Below are 17,002 nucleotides of genomic sequence, written 5' to 3'. Positions count from 1 at the left end.
GCTTCTCTGCCTGTCCCACCTAGCTGGGGGGACCCTGTGTCCTCTTCATCTAATGTGTGGACAGGTACTTGGTAATTCAATCCAGTAACTGATACAGCCTGTACATGAGACTGTAGTCATTCTTCCTGATGAGAATTATAACTGTGGTATAGACTTTGAATATTGAAGTTGTTTGGGGGCGTACCATTCCGTCAGGTCTGCGTGATGTTCTAGATGAGATCCCTAGTGACTGATACATTAAATGCTGACCGTTCTGAAGAGATACTGCACAGCAAAACAGTTGGAAAAAACCCTTTCCCACAATCCCCAAAGCAGAGGGGGATTTATTACCAAAAATGACCTCCACCTGAAGCATCCGTCTGAGCACCAGAGTCCTCCTGGTTTCTACGTATGTCTGTCCTCTGGAATTACTGGGATTTTCCCTCCGGTATTTTCTTCCAGAAGTTTTGTGACTTTAGTCCTTACGTTTAGCTCCATGATGCACCCCTCATTAGTTTTCCTATTTGGTATGAGGTCAGGACCAAGGTTCATTTCTGTCCAAGTGGATGTCTCATCGTTCTAACCCTTCTTCCCCCCATTGTCTGCGTATTTGTCAAAAATCAGTTGGCCACATACACGTGAGTCTCTTTCTTGGATTCTCTTTTGTTCCATGGATCTATAGGTCGGCACTTACATGTATACCACGCTGTCTTGTAGCTTTATATGAAGCTGTTTGGTAGTTTGGGCAGATTTAAATTCCAGACACTCTGCTAGAGTCCAGAGAACTCATCCGCTAAGCACACCGTGATAATTAGTTGCAATGTCATATCCCAACAGGTTTCATGCTTTTAAGGTGCCTGGTGAGTCCCCCACCTCAGATGACCTAATATCTGAAATCAGGCTGATCGTTAAGTGACGGGTAGGAGCCCCTGGTCTCGTTCAGCCTGCCTGCGTGATTAAATATGGGAGCAGACGGGGGTCCTCGAGCCCGAGCTGCGCTAGTAGTGACGACTTCAGGCACCACTCTCCGTTTGTCTCTTATCCCACGTTTTGCACAGCCTAGTAATGGGCACCTTACGCGGACCTGGATGAGACGTGGCAGAGGATACAAGCAGGAGCTCCCCAGGGAATCTGTCTACAACTTTATCCCACGTTCCAGACCAGATGTTCATCCAACGTGAAAGACCCGACTTAAGGTTTAGCGTATTTACATAAACCTGCTCTTAGAGACCTGAAATCACAGGAGTTAAAAAGTATGCACCATGTCTTTTGGGAAGCCTACTTGTTCCACACAAATAATATCGGCTTTAAAAACTTAATATCCAGGGACTTCCTTGGTGGCCCACTGTTTAAGACTTTGCCTTCCAATGCAGTGGGTACGGGTTAGACCCCTATTTGGGAGCTAAGATCCCTCATGTCTGGCAGCTGAAACAACCAAAAATGTTTAAAAGAGTCCACATCAAAAAAAAATCTATAAAAAGATTTATTGATTTTTTAAAAACTTAATATTTAGAGTGGTTTTCGTTTTTGAAGGTATGATTTTGTAGACTCTTTTTGGTTAGGTCTGTGCTTGAGAAAAGCATGATCTGTCCACCCTGCCCTTGGGTGAGTCTGGGCCAAGGGCTGGGGACTCGAGGACGCTAGAGACGGAAAGGGTCTTCGAGAACACCGTTTAGAGAAGGAAAAGTAGATTCCATGAGCTCTCACAAAGTCCCACCAGAAGAACAGGTTAAAGCCCACGTGTACAAGCCCTCTGTCAGAGTGTTCCCACGGGAGGCGTGCCTGGCCCCCTAGACAGACACGGGGAGGCGTGTGGACGGTGCTGCAAGAACGTTCGCGTGAGCCAGAAGAAACTGCTGTTTGGGAGGCCAAAAAAGATCCACTCCCGGGCGTTGCTTCTGGTCCCCCTGTTCTGTAAAAACTCAGATCCGTGTGAGGCCACTGTGAGTCCCACACAGCACGGGCGCGTCTGGTGGCCCCTGACGAGGAGGTTGGCTCGGGAGAGACGCGGGGCTGAGCGTGTCTAGGAGACCCCGGTGACAGCGCGCCCGGGACGCCTGCTCAGAGGGCACTCCGGGGCGGGGGGCCGCCTCCGACAGCCCTGCACGCGCGCCCAGACGGCCGTGGGGACGCTCGCGGGCGTTGGGAGCCGAGGAGCCTGTAAAGTCGGCTCTGCTGTTCTTCCGGCTGGTGTGGGTTTTTCCCCGTCCTGGATTAAGGACTCAGAAAGATGTTCCCAGTTCTGACAGTGGCCGGAGACGCGTGAGGAAAACGATTTGTTTGCTCAAGATGGCGTCAGGTTCTTGAGACCAAAGGGGCCTGCCTAGAGATAAAAGCTTATATGTAGTAAACGCAGGAAATAATATTTGCAGCCCACTTTTCTTTTTTAACCAAGGCATCAATAATAAGCTATTGGTTTGACTTGACTAACTAAATCTCTCTTGAGGTGTGGTATCTTTCTCTCTTTCTGTCTTGCTCTCTTGATATTCTTTTTGTGTCTGTCACCCCAGCGTGTGTGTGTTGTCTGTGTGTGTGTGTGTGTGTGTGTGTGTGTTGTGTGTGTGTGTGTGTGTGTGTGTGTCTGCTTGCTCTCTGTACCTGTATCTCTTCTTTCTCTCCCTGTCTCCCTCTCTCTCTCTGGTGTATCCAGAATTTCTGACTCGGAACAGTAGTCTGCACAGCGGGATTCACGTGTGGTGTCTCTTTGCTTTTCCAGTTCCTCCAGGAGTGATCCAGAACGGAACGCGGGTTCTGAGCCGAGGCCTGTTCCCCGGGGTCCGGCCGTTGCCAGTCACGCCCATTGGGATGACAGCGGCTGTGAGGTAAGGGGCCCTGCTGGGCAAAGCCCCCTGAGCAGCGGGAAGGGCGCGGTGTGTCCCACGGGGCCACCTGGGGGCTGGGGACCAGCCTCTGTGTGGTCAGGGTGGAAATAGCTTGGGTGTCTGAAGGTGTTAAAGGAGCTCCCGAGGACCCAGTCCAGGTGCCAGCTTCTCCTTCTCAGGCTGTCAAATTACCCTGGCCTCTTTGCAGATGCAATGAGGCAGAATGGCAGTGAGGCTGCTCTGTTCTGAGAAGGTAGGGTGACGTGAGCAGAAAGAAATGGTGGGCAGGGCAGGCATTAGATGCTGGGCCAACTGGTCAACCTCCAGACCCAGCCCAGTCACTTGGGCATGTCTGACCTCTGTGGGTTAGCTCCCTCAGCCATGAAGCTCCTCTGCCTCCTGGGAAGGCTTGCAATGAAATATGCAAAATAGCAGGTGTGAAAAGTGCTCCGGTGAGTGGTCTGTAAATACCAGGTCGCACCAGCCCCCCACCCCCAAGAATCAGCTCAGCTGCCGAACCTCGTGGGCTCTTCCTTGGGAAGTTTCTTTCCTCCACCCTTCTCAGCTCCTCTGCCAGCCCCAGGGGAGGGCCCATCGCTTGCCTGGGAGGGAGTGCCTCCCCCCTGCCCACCCCCGCCCTCCCGACAGCCGTCGCCAGGCTGGTTTCCTAAAATGTGCCTCCCCAGCTGTTTGCAGAAGCGTCCCCGTCGACTCCCACCGTCTCACCCTGACGCCCCGCTGGCGCTCCCGTCTCCTCCAGCCAGATTTGTTCTCCAGACGATGCAGGGTTGGCCCATCTTGTTTCCTCTCTGCAGACCTCCGTCCGCCTCCACGTGGAGAGCAGCACCTCCTTCTCGGCCCGTCACAAAAATGGTCCCTTCCCCAGGCTTTTCTGAGCAGTCCTCTGAGTCAGCCTCAGAGTAGTTCTCTTTTCTTGGCACGAGTAACCCCGTGCTTTGGGCGTGACCCTTCGGTGAGTGGCGCTGTGTGTGTCCCGCTCTGTCCTCTGTGGTTTGCTTGCTGAGGACCAGGGCTGGGTCTCACTTGCTTGGCTGAGGCCTTGTCGCACGCTCGGTGTTGGGCCCTGATTGCTTGTCAGAAGAGGCCTGCCTTGCTGGGCTGTGTCCCTTCACGACACTGCACCCCAGCTTCTTTCCAGCGCTTCTGGGTCAAGTTCACACTTGAAGGCCATTTCGCTTTCATACTGTTTCATGTTCCAAAGGAAACCATCCCCAGAAGTCTGTTAACTGGGGCTTGAGGGAACTGCAGGCTCAGGCTCTGTGATGGGCATCGACCACGTGGAGATTTTCCGCTCACTCATGGTTTTATTTTGTCGTTTGGCTACGTGTGCGGGATCTTAGTTCTCTGGCCAGGGATCTAACACACTTCCCCTGCGTTGGAAGCTCAGAGTCTTAACCCCTGGACCACCAGGGAAATCCCTCCCTTGTGCCTTTTAACCCTCCCAGCAAACCAACTGCTTTTGCCAGAGTTGTTCAGACACTAAATGATGTTCGACTCTTTGCAACCCCATGGACTACAGCATGCCACACCTCCCTGTCCATCACCAACTCCCAGAGTTTACTCAAACTCATGTCCATCGAGTTGGTGATGCCATCCAGCCATCTCATCCTCTGTCATCCCCTTCTCTTCCTGCCTTCAATCTTTCCCAGCATTAGGGTCTTTTCCAATGAATCAGCTCTTCACATCAGGTGGCCAAGGTATTGGAGCTTCAGCATCAGTCCTTCCAATGAATAAGTAAGTAAGTGTTAGTCACTCAATCATGCCTAACTCTTTGCGACCCCATGGACTGTAGCCCACCAGGCTCCTCTGTCCATCTGACTTTCCAGGCAAGGATACTGGAGTGGGTTGCCATTTCCTTCTCCAGGGGGTCTTCCCAACCCAGAGATCAAACCCAGGTCTCCTGCACTGCAGACAGACAGATTCTTCACTGACTGAGCTACAAGGGAAGCCGTGAAGAGTCAGGGTTGATTTCCTTTAGGAAGGACTGATTGGATTTCCTTGCCATCCTGTCTTCAGGGCAGATGCTGGCATTGGGAACCTACTAAGGAGGGAAGTTGGTAGGAGTTAGAACAGTAATTGTATGATAAAGCCAGTTATCATTTCTGCTAACCGGACCTGGTATTACTTTCCGAAAGTGTGGAAAGGTTCCTTTTCCTGCGCTTCTCCCATGTCTTTCTTAGATATCTTGAGATCAGTAATTTACAATCTTCAGTTCATGAGTGGTAAGCCTCTTCCTTTGAGCCAGAATAGCTATGCCTTGGCCTCACACTGTGAGAGAGACATACTCTGTCTCCTGTTTGTTCTTAAAATCACTTCTGCCTAACCTCCTCATCTGCCTTTCTGGTTGGGAAGGCCGCAGACTCTTCTCACATGCCGTAAAGATCTCCTTCCACGTGCAGACACTAAGCGTAGACTTCAGTTTACTGTCCTCAGCATCTTTTCAGTGCCTTTTTAAGCAAACGGAGTTCTCCCTGTGACTCCAGCCATTCCCTGGGAGAAGGGAAGAGCCAGGCAGAGGGAAAGGAGGCCTAAGACAGACCTGGCTTTCAGCAGGAGCTGCCTCCTCATTTTATTAGCCTCGCGACATATGTGATTGCTGACTTTTGGTGATTAGTACCCTCTAGAGGTATTATTTAAAATATTAGTTTTTTTAACTGGTTCTATTTCGGTTAGAAGGTAACAGAGCACTGTTGTTGCTGTTCACTTGCTAAGCCGTGTCTGACTCTTTGTGATTCCCATGCACTGCGGCACACCAGGCCTCCATTTCCCTCACCATCTCCTGGAATTCGCCCAAGTTCATGTCCATTGAATTGGTGATGTTATCGGTAGCACTACAGCAAGACGATGATAACTTATTTGTGGTCAAAGAGTTGCTACTCAGCCGTCCCAGCCAACACCTCACTTAGGCTCCTGCCACAGTGAAAGACCACAGGCAGGTTCCAGGGCCAGATGTGTGTGTCTGTCAGGTCCAGCTGGGAGAGAGAAGCCATGCTAGGGGCTCGAACAGGGAGACTTCAAAATAAAGAATCGTTAGCCAGGTAGAGAGTTATTAGCCAGGAGGCTGGAAGAGAACTCGGGGTGTTAAGGAGGGAACGAACAACTGCAGTCTGGTGAGGTCTGAATGTTGCCCCTCGAGGCCGGGTCTCAGAGCTCCCAGGAGCGGCCGGGGCTGGGATCCAGGCCTCTTAGGAGGAGTCTCTGAGCTCAGAGGAGGGACCGGTGGAAGGCCCAGCGGGGTCTCTAGGGAGAAGGCTCCTACTGGTGCACAGGCCTCTCTGGGCACAGGAAGAGGTGGGGCCTGCAGGCACTGGAGGAATCACAGACTCGGTTCAGTGGCTTCTGTAGGGTTGACTACTGCTTCAGTGGAGAGAGGCATGGCTGGGGGGTTGCAGAAATGGGGCACAGGGGAGGGGTCACAGCCCTTCCCCCACCCCACCCAAGACTCGGGAGGGCAGAGCCAGGTGGGCTTGGACAGGTGGCCTGGCACGGAGTGCTGCAGGCAGCCCGGGGCCCGGGGCCTGTAGCTCTGCGTGCCTGTCCTCTCCAGAAGCACACAGCCCAGAGCAGCGAGCTTCCCGGGAGGTCCGAGCAGAATCCTCTCGGTAAAACGTACAGCCGCAGTGTGTAGAGACAAGCTCCATTTGCACAAACAGAAAACCGCGGTGTGTTAGCCATTATCCCAATACCAGCTCTGCACTTTCCACCCCAGTTTTAAGAGACTTCAGGGAGAGGAAGTCTCCAGAAGGTCAGGGACCCTTGCTTATAATACCTTTTCCTTCCTTATGGCCTAAGTGCCTGGCAAATAGGTGGCGCGACACCTTCAGGAAAAATGAACATAAACATGACCATGTGGGTGTTTGCAGGAGGCTGTGTAAAGCCCACTGAGGACTGTTCAGTAGGGAGGGAAAATCCTGTTTTGCGCTTTCAGGTTCACTGTAATTGAAATTTCTTTTTCTTTTTTAATTTGGCCATGTGTCAGCTGAACCTAGATTCAGCTGAGGTTAAAGAGCAAACAGCCCAGCAGAGACGAGAACCACAGCAGGCGTCCTCTGCCAGACCACGTGGCAGTGACCAGGGGTCCCTGAGGGGCTCCTGCCGCCCCATCCGCTCAGCGGGGGCTGGCAGGAGGGCCAGGGGTCATTAGCACCCCCTGGAGACCTGTTTGCTACCCTGCTTTGTGTGACAGGTTTTCTGTGTGAGTCTAAGCAACTTCTCAAGTGAAAATATTTGTCTTTCGGGGATGTGTTGGGTTTTGTTTTTTTTTTTTTTCCCCTCTGCTGAGTGCCAAAGGCCACGTTTATTTGTCTTGACATAGGTGAAGTGTTACTTTTATTAGCCGATCACTATACAGCTTGTATTTGCTGGGTTCCTTTGCATGTAATTATGATGTGAAATCTCCTTGTAAGAGTATCTGTCAATAGTGTAATTGACTTTACCGTGTTGACTTTTTACTCAATAACCTCAGGGATCGGCCCATCCTTAGACATCGGAAACCCACTTATTTTTAAATTTGCCTAGGCGGGGAGTCCTTGAGACACATTATCCTCAAAGAAACTGGTCCCACTTCTCCAAGTTCTATGCGTGTGTCTTCTGCTGCCTCTCCAATGAAATCCCTTGCAGAGAATACCTTTGAATGGGAGAGTTATAGCCCCAGAAGAACTGTTTCTTGATCTCTTGGGAAACGGAGCATAAGATTTCCTCCATTCGTGAACTTCTCAACTGCAGGCCACAGCAGCTCCCCTCGGCCTGGGCCACCTTGTGTGCACGGCTTAGGACTCTCTGACCCTAAGTGACCTCTCAGGTGCCAAGGAACTGTGAACGTCAAGGCCTGACCCTAAGTGACCTCTCAGGTGCCAAGGAACTGTGAACGTCAAGACTTGCCGGAGGACTGAGCGAGAGCTGGTGGGCGCGCCCTCCTTCATGTGCCGGACCGTGCCGTGCTCACTCAGCTCCAGCTCTTTACAACCCCAGGGGCTGAAGCCCACCGGGCCCCTCTGTCCGTGGGATTTTCCAGGCAAAAATTCTGGAGTGGGTAGCCATTTCCTCCTCCAGAGGATCTTCCCAGCCTCGGGATTGAACCCACGTCTCCTGCATCACAGGCAGATTCTTTACTGCTGAGCCATCGGAGAAGCCTTTCGTATGTCAAGAGAGCTCAGAAATTGCACACGTGAACTTGGGAACCAGGTTTCCTGGGTCCATAGCCTGTAACTATGGGGCCTTGGGCCAGGCTTCTCAGAAGAAAACCAGCACCTCCCTTAGGAGTTACTAAGATTTAATTCACAGTTACATACCTGGCACAGAGAAAACAGTACCCAAGTGTTCATAAATGGGAAAGGGCTTTTCTCCAAAGGTACACAAAGGGTACATAGAACATGCAATCAGCACACAGAAAAATGCTCAGCATCACTAATCGCTAGGGAAATGCAGATCAAGACTGCAGTGAGACAGTGCGTCACCCTCCTTAGGATGGCGCTAGCAAGAAAACAGAAAGCAGTAAGTGTTGACAAGTTGTGGCAAAATTGGAACCCTTGGGCACAGTCGGTGCGAGCGTAAGGTGGTGCAGCCGCTGTGGAAAAGAGTATGGCAGGTCCCTTGGGCTGCAGGGAGATCAACCCGTCCATCCTAAAGGAGGCCAGCCCTGGGTGTTCATTGGAAGGACTGATGCTGAAGCTGAAGCTCCAATACTCTGGCCACCTGATGCGAAGAGCTGACTCATTTGAAAAGACCCTGATTCTGGGAGGGATTGGGGGCAGGAGGAGAAGGGGACGACAGAGGATGAGATGGTTGGATGGCATCACCGACTCAATGGACATGAGTTTGAGTAAACCGCGGGAGTTGGGGATGGACATGGAGGCCTGGCGTGCTGCAGTCCACGGGGTCACAAAGAGTCGGACACGACTGAGCGTCTGAACTGAACTGGAGACCTGTAAGCAACCCAGGCGTCCATCAGTAGATGAGCAAACAAGCAGGATGTGACGTGTGTACGCACGGTGGAATATTCAGCCCTGAGCAGAAGGAAGTTCTGATCCATGCTGCAATACGGGTGCACCTTGAGGACATTTAAGTGAGACAAGCTACTCATAAAAAGACAAATACTGTGTGACCCCACTTAAATGAGCAGTCCTGTTTATGGAGACGGAGCATAGGATGGTGGTTGCCAGTGACTGTGCAGAGAGGGAACGGGGGTCATTGTTTACTGGGGACGAGTCACAATTTTACGGGATGAAGGGTTCTAGAGATGGATGATGGGACGTCGGCACGTTATGTGTATTTAATACCACTAAGCCGTGTGCTTAACAAAGGTTTAGTTTTGTTTTGGGTAAGTTTTTTTTTTTTCCATGTTTGTGTATTTTATTACAATTGTTTAAAGCGTAAAAGAAAATGAAATGTGTGGAGAGCTTTATGACTCATCTACCTGCCCCCTACGCACCTTCCCAGATCTCCTCTCTGAGCGCCTGAAGCTCAGTCCCAAACCCCAGAAAAGGCTTAGATTGAGTTTGCAGGCCACCTTCAGGGCAGTGCACACTTGTAGCAAAGCCCAGGTTTTAAGGAGTCGTGACAGCAATCTAAACCGTGTGTTAGTCACTCAGTCGTGTCCGACTCGTTGTGACCCATGGACTGTAGCCCACCAGGCTCCTCTGTCCATGGGATTTTCCAGGCAGAAATTCTGGAGTGGGTAGCCATTCCCTCTCCGGGGGGTATTCCCGACCCACGGATTGAACCTGGGTCTCCCATACTACAGGCAGATTCTGTACCGTCTGAGCCAGCAGAGAAGCCCCAGTCTAAACCATAGCATGTTATAAAATTACAAGAAAGTTTCATTTGATCACCACCTTAGGCTGCTGAATATTTTTTGGAGCTTTAAGGACCTCACGTGAAGATGCAGTACCCCTGAAACAGGAAGCAAGTCAGGAATTAATGGTTCTGTTGTTGGAGAAGGCAATGGCACCCCAGTCCAGTACTCTTGCCTGGAAAATCCCATGGATGGAGGAGCTTGGAAGGTTGCAGTCCATGGGGTCGCTAAGAGTCAGACACGACTGAGCGACTTCACTTTCACGCATTGGAGAAGGAAATGGCAGCCCACTCCAGTGCTCTTGCCTGGAGAATCCCAGGGACGGGGCAGCCTGGTGGGCTGCCGTCTCTGGGGTCGCACAGAGTCGGACACGACTGAAGCGACGTAGCAGCAGCAGCATTGTCATACGAAGCATTAATACTTAAGGTCCTGTCAAAATAAAGTCACCAGGAAAATGCATCTGTCCGCTTTAGATCTGCTCCTGGTCACTGTCTTTGTCTCTCCCTTGGAGGACACGTTTGTCACAGGAGTTCAGGCAGCCTGCAACCTTCAGTTTGAAGATAGGGCGGGGCCCGGTGATATCACTGGAAGGAAAGTTTGCCACTGATCTGTTTTTTGTTTTAATTTAAAAACCAAGTACCTGTCAGCTTTCATCTTTTGAGACCATGGTCTTTGAAGGCAGTTCTGAAACTCCGTATCAGGTTATGCCTTGTGGTGGGAAGGAGAGGAGGAAGTGGTAAAGGGGCAGGGAGAAACAACGCCAGGGGGATGAAGGACGCGCGTGAGCTCCCTCTGGGCCCCCAGCTCCGCTTCTGTCTCCACTTCTGGCTCTCCTGGTCCAGAAATCGCAACAGTGACCAGCAAATTCACTGTGTGGTGTTTGAGCCCCGTTCTGCGGCTGCTCCTCGTGTTTCAAACCGGTGCCATTGGTTAAGGCCTTTGAAAGTCCTGGCAGCTTTTCCTACTGTATGTAAAAAGTCCTCTGCACTCCTGATGGTGCTGGATGCGAAACGATTCACGGAGGACAGTTCCAGGCTGGTTCCTGCAGTGATCTGTGATCACATAGAACAGTATATGATCACAGAACGCAGATAAGGAGTCGCAGCTGTCTCAGTCTTCTAAGGGGACCCCTTGCAGCTCACGGGAGGAAACCGTGCCCCTTCCTGCCCCCAACGTGGAGACGACCACCGAGGCGGAACTCCTGGCATTGTAGAACGCATGTGCTTCCCAGGAAGGGCTACACAGCAGGAGGAGGCGTCAGAGGCCCCCGCAGCTGCTAAAGATAACCACAATCCCAAATTCTGTATGTACTGTTCCTGGGCTTATAGAAGTGTTTTTGATATCCATAAGGAACACATTTAATTTTGCTTGATGTGAATTTTATCTATTAATATCCGGAGTGGTACTTTATATCTTCTTTTCTGACTTGCTGCTTGCCCTCTTTATTCATCACAGAGTTTATATGGTTTGCTTCATGCAGTTGTCACTGATGGTGTTTTCATGCCTATATAACATTCCACTGTGTGGCTGTGCCACAGTTTTTTTGTTTTAAGGTATTTGAAGTGTTTGTAGTTACTTGCTTTTACAGAGGTGCCATGGGGATTCCTGTCCATGCCTCCAGTTTCACCTAAGATGCATGTTTGGGAGTTTTTGGTTTGTACAGGGTTAACGTGCTCAGGTTGTCTTCTGAAGTGCTGGTATCCCTGTACACGCCTCCCAGCGGAGCACAGTGCTTCCCCCTCCTCAGCGTCTTCACTGACATGTGGAGTCGGCATCCTGCGCAATTTCAGCCGGTCTGGCGGCTATGCAGCAGTATCTTGCAGCGTTTCAGTTTCCGTTTCCCTTCTTACTGCGGAGGTTGCACCAATCTCCATTTGTTTAACTGGCGGCTTGAATGTGCTCTTTATGGACTGCCTGCTCAAGTTCATTCCTCTTTCTATCAGCGTGTTTTCTTTTCTTCTTATCTTTGTAGGACTTCTTTGTATATTCTGGTTAATAACCCTTTTTTGACTATCTTGTTGTTGAGTCACTCTTTGCGACCCCGTGGACTGCAGCATGCCAGGCTTCCCTGTCCTTCCCTATCTCCCGGAGTTTGTTCAAACTCCTGTCCATCAAGTCAGTGACGCCATCTAGCCGTCTCATCCTCTGTCGTCCCCTTCTCCTCCTGCCTTCAGTCTTTCCCAGCATCAGGGTCTTTTCCAGTGAGTCGGCTCTTCGCATCAGGTGGTCAAAGTATTGGAGTTTCAGCTTCAGCATCAGTCTTCCCAATGAATATTCAGGACTGATTTCCATTAGGAGGGACTGGTTGGATCTCTCAAGAGTCTTCTCCAGCGCTAAAATTTGGAAGTACTACAGCACCTCAGTTCTTCAGCACTCAGCCTTTCGTATGGTCCAGGTCTCACATCTGTCCACGGCTGTACGGGCCTTTGTTAGCAAAGTGACGCCCCTCCTTTGTAATATACTGTTATTGACCGAATGTGCTGCTAGTAACTTTTCTAAGTTTGTGGATGGTCATTTCACTGTCCGTAGTAATGTCTTCTGATGAACAGAAGCTCTTAATTTTCATGCGCAGTAATCACTTTGTAATGAAATCTAGTGTCTTTAAAAAGTCCCTACTCTGAGATTATATGGTCTCCTGTAGTTTTTTTTTTCCTAAAAGATTTAAAATTTTTTTTTCTATATTATTTAAATACTATAAGCCATCTGGAGTTAATTATTTGTACATTGATTTTTTTCAGGCAACCTCACTAAATAAACTGACTTAGTAAATTTACTAATCTATCTATAGATTCCTCTGTGTGTAAAATCAGATAAATAACAGTGAGGCTTTTTCTTACATCCTGTCCTGTTTTTCCCGCCCTATTAGAGTTAGAGCCTCTGAGTAAAGGTAATGATAACAGACGTCTTTACATCATTTCATCCCTTCTTACCTCTGTTATCTGGCTGCGTCCGACCTTAGTTGAGGCACACAGGCTCTCTAGGTGTGGCTCCAGAGCGTGCAGGCTCAGTGATTGCTGTGTAGGGGCTCGGTTGCTCCATGGCTCGTGGCACCCAAGTTCCCTGACCAAGGACAGAGCCCACATCTGCCGCGCTCCAGGAGGGACTCTTAATTCCTGAACCGCCACCAAAGCCCCTGTGTTGTTTCTTATTTTAAAGAGTGCTGTGTTATTGAAGAACAACCGATGGACTGTTTGTTATCGGTCTTTTAGGAAATATACCTTATCGTTACAAAAATATTTCTTCTATATTTGGCTTGCAATGGTAGTTTATCGTAAATGATGCTGAATTTCATCCAAGAAATGTTTACATCATTTCGCAGAACTGTAAATTTTTTTCTCATTGTTTTACATGGTGGTGAGTTACATGATAAATTCCTAATTTTAAATAAAACCTACATTTCTAATGTACTGGTGATACATTTTTTACGTATCGCTAGCGTTGGAGAATCCCAGGAACGGGGGAGCCTGGTGGGCTGCCGTCTGTGGGGTCACACGGAGTCGGACACGACTGAAGTGACTTAGCAGCAGCAGCAGTCGTGTGGGCACACAGCATCTCCTCCGTGAATCTTTGCATATCTGCCTATATCCATGTTTCTCTGGTGCTACCTTTATCTAGGTTTAGTCAGGGTTACATTATTCTCACATAAGGCATTAGAGAGTATTCGCTCTTAGATTCCCTGAGTTTAGGTGAGATTGAAATTAATCTGTTGCTTGACGTTTGGTGGAACTTACTTACAAAACACTGCAGAGCTGGTGTTTTATTTGTGGGATGATTTTTAACTATTGAGTGAATTTCTTTAATTCTTATGGTATAACTTCTTTTTCATTTCTTTTTAAATTCATTTTGGTAACTGTAGGGATTTGTCTATATCACCTGCTTTCAAAAATGTGGCATAAAGTTATTTATAATATCTGTCATCTTTTCAGTGTCTTTTGTAGTTGCATCCCTCTAATTTCTTATTTCATTTTATTACCTCTCTTTTCACTTAACCTTAACACACATAGTGTTTTTTCATAGAAGAATCAACTTTGGAGCTTTTTTAAATTATTATAATTACCTCTGTTTTGTGTCTCTTCTCTACCTCATTGATTTCTGCTAGTTTCTTTATACTTTCCTTTCTTTCTTTGGGTTTATTCCTTTTTGTTGAACTTTTATTTTATATAAAAGGTTAAGGTTACGCTCTTCTTCAAACCGCTGCTTAGTTGTAGCCCTAAATTTCGGTGCCTTTTATTTTCTCTATTGTTACAAGTTCAAAGTATTTACTAATTTTCATCTCGCTTTCTTCTTTCACCCATAGGTATTTTTAGACGTGTGTTATTAAATTTTCAAACCTATGAGGAGGTGTTTTTTGCTTATTTTTGTTTTTAGTTACATCATTAATTATTGATTACAGTGCATTGTGGTCAGAAGATTCATCTGTAAGATACTGCTATTTGAAGTCTGTGGAGACTTGCTATGTGGTCTCGTAGTTTATACCGTTTTTTCTTATAAATATTTGCTGTGTGCTTCAAAGTCACATACCTTATCTGTTATGAGCACATGTTCTGTGTATGTCCACGAGTTCAAATCTACGTATGAGCCGTGTCTGGGGGAGAAGGGAGAAAGCGGAGAGATGTGGGTTTGGCCATTTCTTCCTGCAGCTCTTCCAGGCTGGGTGTGTTTTGAAGCAATCTTCCTGGAGGTCTCCACGTTTAGAACAGTTGTGTGTTCCTGGTGATTGAACCTTTCTGAATATTTCATGACTCTCTCTATCTGTAGTAACGATTTTTGCCTTAAAGTCTATCGTGTCTGGTTTAGTATAGCTGCATCAGCATGGCGCCGTGGTTTTCCTCCTTTTACTTTTAACCTTTCTCAGTCCTCATGTTTCAGGTCATCTCTTGTAAATGGCACATGACTTTTCTTTTAAAGTCTGCCTTGATGGTCTTTACCTCTCAGTGGAGGTACTAGCCTATTTTAAATGACATGTGGGTTTGTTTCTACCATCTCAGTTTGCCTTTTTTGCAAACTTTGTTGGCCCCGCCTCCCATGTTCCTCTCTGACGCTGCTGTATTTTCATTGCTGTACCTGCTTTGGGCCGTGCTGTGTGCTCCCTGCTGCAGGCTTTGTCTGGGTGTTGAGAGCAGGGCGGCTCTCTCGCTGTGCACACAGGCTCCTCGCTGCTGTGTCTTCTCTTGCTCCGGATCATGAGCCCTGCACAGGCCCAGTATCTGTGGCCCACGGGCTTAGCTGCTCCAAGGCACGTGGGGTCTTCTGGACCAGGGATGGACCCCATGTCTCCTGCACTGGCGGGCAGATTCTCTACCACTGAGCCCCCGGGAAGCCCACTGACATTGTTGTAATGTGACCACGATTCTCCTACTTGCCATTCCTTCTAATGGTCTGTAAGTTACATGGACCTTTCTGTTCTTTCGGTGTCGATCCTGGAAATTTCAGCATGGATATTTTAAAACGTGCAGAGTCAGTCAGCACCGTTACCCTCCTGCTCAGTCCGAGGCCTCCGGAACGCTCTGGCTTCTGTTCTCTCCGCCTCCCAGATGACCTGCTGCGCTTCTCTGGGACCGGAGCTCTAGTTCATGTTTCAATTTCTTTAGGTCAGTTATTATCGTTGGCCCAACTTCCCTGGTGGCTCAGACGGTGAAGCGTCTGTCTACAATGTGGGAGACCTGGGTTCAAGCCCGGGTTGGGAAGATCCCCTGGAGGAGGAAATGGCAATCCACTCCAGTACTATTGCCTGGAAAATCCCATGGACAGAGGAGACTGGTAGGCTACAGTCTATGGGGTCACAAAGAGTCAGACACGACTGAGCAACTTCCATATCCATAGGTTCTGCATCCATGGATTCAGTCAACTGCTGATAGAAAATATTAAGAAATAAAAAGGATTCCAGAAAGTTCTAAAAGTCAGAACTTATTTGCCCTGTGCACTAGCCATTGTTTGCATAGCGTTTATCCATACATTGTATTAGGCATTACAAGTAATCCTGAGATGATTCAAAATGTACTGTAGGACATGCCTAGGTTCTAAGCAAATACTGTACCATTTTGTAAAAGGGACTTGAGGGTTCACAGATTTTGATATCTGTGGGGACCTGGAACCAAAGCCCCCACAGACACCAGGGGACAGCTTGGTGTCACCAAGGGTCACCACTTGAGTACGTTTCCTTTGCTCAGCATTTTTTTTCTCTTGCGTCTCAGACCTCTCTTGCTCTGGGCTTTTGTTTAACTTTTATTTTATGTTGGAATGCAGCTGATCTGCAGCGTCGGTCCGTTCCAGGCGTGCAGCAGAATGATCCAGTTACCCAGCGCGTGTGCCCATGCTGCTTCAGATTCTCCCCGTGTAGGCTCTCATTCACAGGGCCCTGGCTCTCCAGTAGGTCCTCGTGGAGCCTCTATTTCATATGTGGACGTGTGTGCATTTAGTCCCAGCCTTACCCCTGTAAGCACAAGTTTGTCTTCTCGTTTTTCCTGAAGAATACTCTTAAGAAGTTCCTATTGTTGAGCATCTGCTTTCAGTCAAAGTCTTGACTTTTTGTCTGGAAATATTTTCATTCTGCCTTCTTTCTTGTTGCTGTTGTTCAGCTGCTGAGTCATGCCCGACTCTGCGACCCTGTGCACTGAGTGAGGCACGAGGGGCTTCCCTGTCCTTCACTGTCTCCCGGGTTTGCTCAAGTTCACATCCATGGAGTCGGTGATGCTGTGTAACCATCTCATCCTCTGCCGCCCTCGTCTCCGTTTGCCTTCAGCCCCTCGCTGGGCCTTCATTCTCGGACGATAGTATTGTAGTTGGACGGCTACTTTTTCCTCCCTCGTTTTGAGGTTACTGGTCTACCTCGTCTGAGTCACTGGTTTTATCTTAACTCCTCCTCCTCATTAGGGACTGTGTCTCCTTTCTCTCACTTCTAAACCTGTATGTGTATGAGTGTGTGTGTGTGTGTGTGTCTGTGTGTGTGTCTGTCTGTGATGACTTAGTCTATCTGGGTGTGTGTGTGTCTATGTGTGTGTCTGTGTGTGTCTGTCTGTCTGTGATGACTTAGTCTATCTGGGTGTGTGTGTGTATCTATGATGACTTAGTGTATCTGGGTGTGTGTGTGTCTGTGCGTGTGTGTGTGTCTGTGATGACTTAGTCTATCTGGGTGTGTGTGTGTCTGTGCATGTGTGTGTGTGTGTCTGTGATGACTTTGTGTGTGTGTGTGTGTGTGTGTGTGTGTGTGTGTCTGTGAGTGATGACTTAGTGTATCTGGGTATGCGTTTCTCTGTATCCTCCATGGGACTTGTTGGCTTTCTGGATCTGAAGACTGGTAACTTTCATAACAGCTGAAGACCCTCAGCCGTCTGCTGCTCTGGGATTGGTGCCCCCGCATTTCTCCGCTCCCCCTGGGTGTCCAGCT

At 48.8% G+C, this 17,002-nt stretch overlaps 1 protein-coding gene across 10 annotated transcripts in view; it reads left to right on the top strand.

Moving 5' to 3' along the window:
* The window catches only part of FOXN3 (forkhead box N3), a 447,853-nt gene that overhangs the window by 419,208 nt on the left and 11,643 nt on the right, over positions 1 to 17,002 (top strand). For all 10 annotated transcript variants that reach the window (XM_042252852.1, XM_042252851.1, XM_042252846.1 and 7 more), the window contains one exon: positions 2,696 to 2,801. In XM_042252852.1, coding sequence (XP_042108786.1) covers positions 2,696 to 2,801 — 106 coding nt within the window. The remainder of the gene's footprint in view (positions 1 to 2,695; positions 2,802 to 17,002) is intronic.

This window comes from Ovis aries, chromosome 7, assembly GCF_016772045.2.
Source record: "Ovis aries strain OAR_USU_Benz2616 breed Rambouillet chromosome 7, ARS-UI_Ramb_v3.0, whole genome shotgun sequence".
Taxonomy (NCBI): Eukaryota; Metazoa; Chordata; class Mammalia; order Artiodactyla; family Bovidae; genus Ovis; species Ovis aries.
Note: the sequence above shows the minus strand (reverse complement) of the source record. Positions and strands in the feature narration are given on the sequence as shown.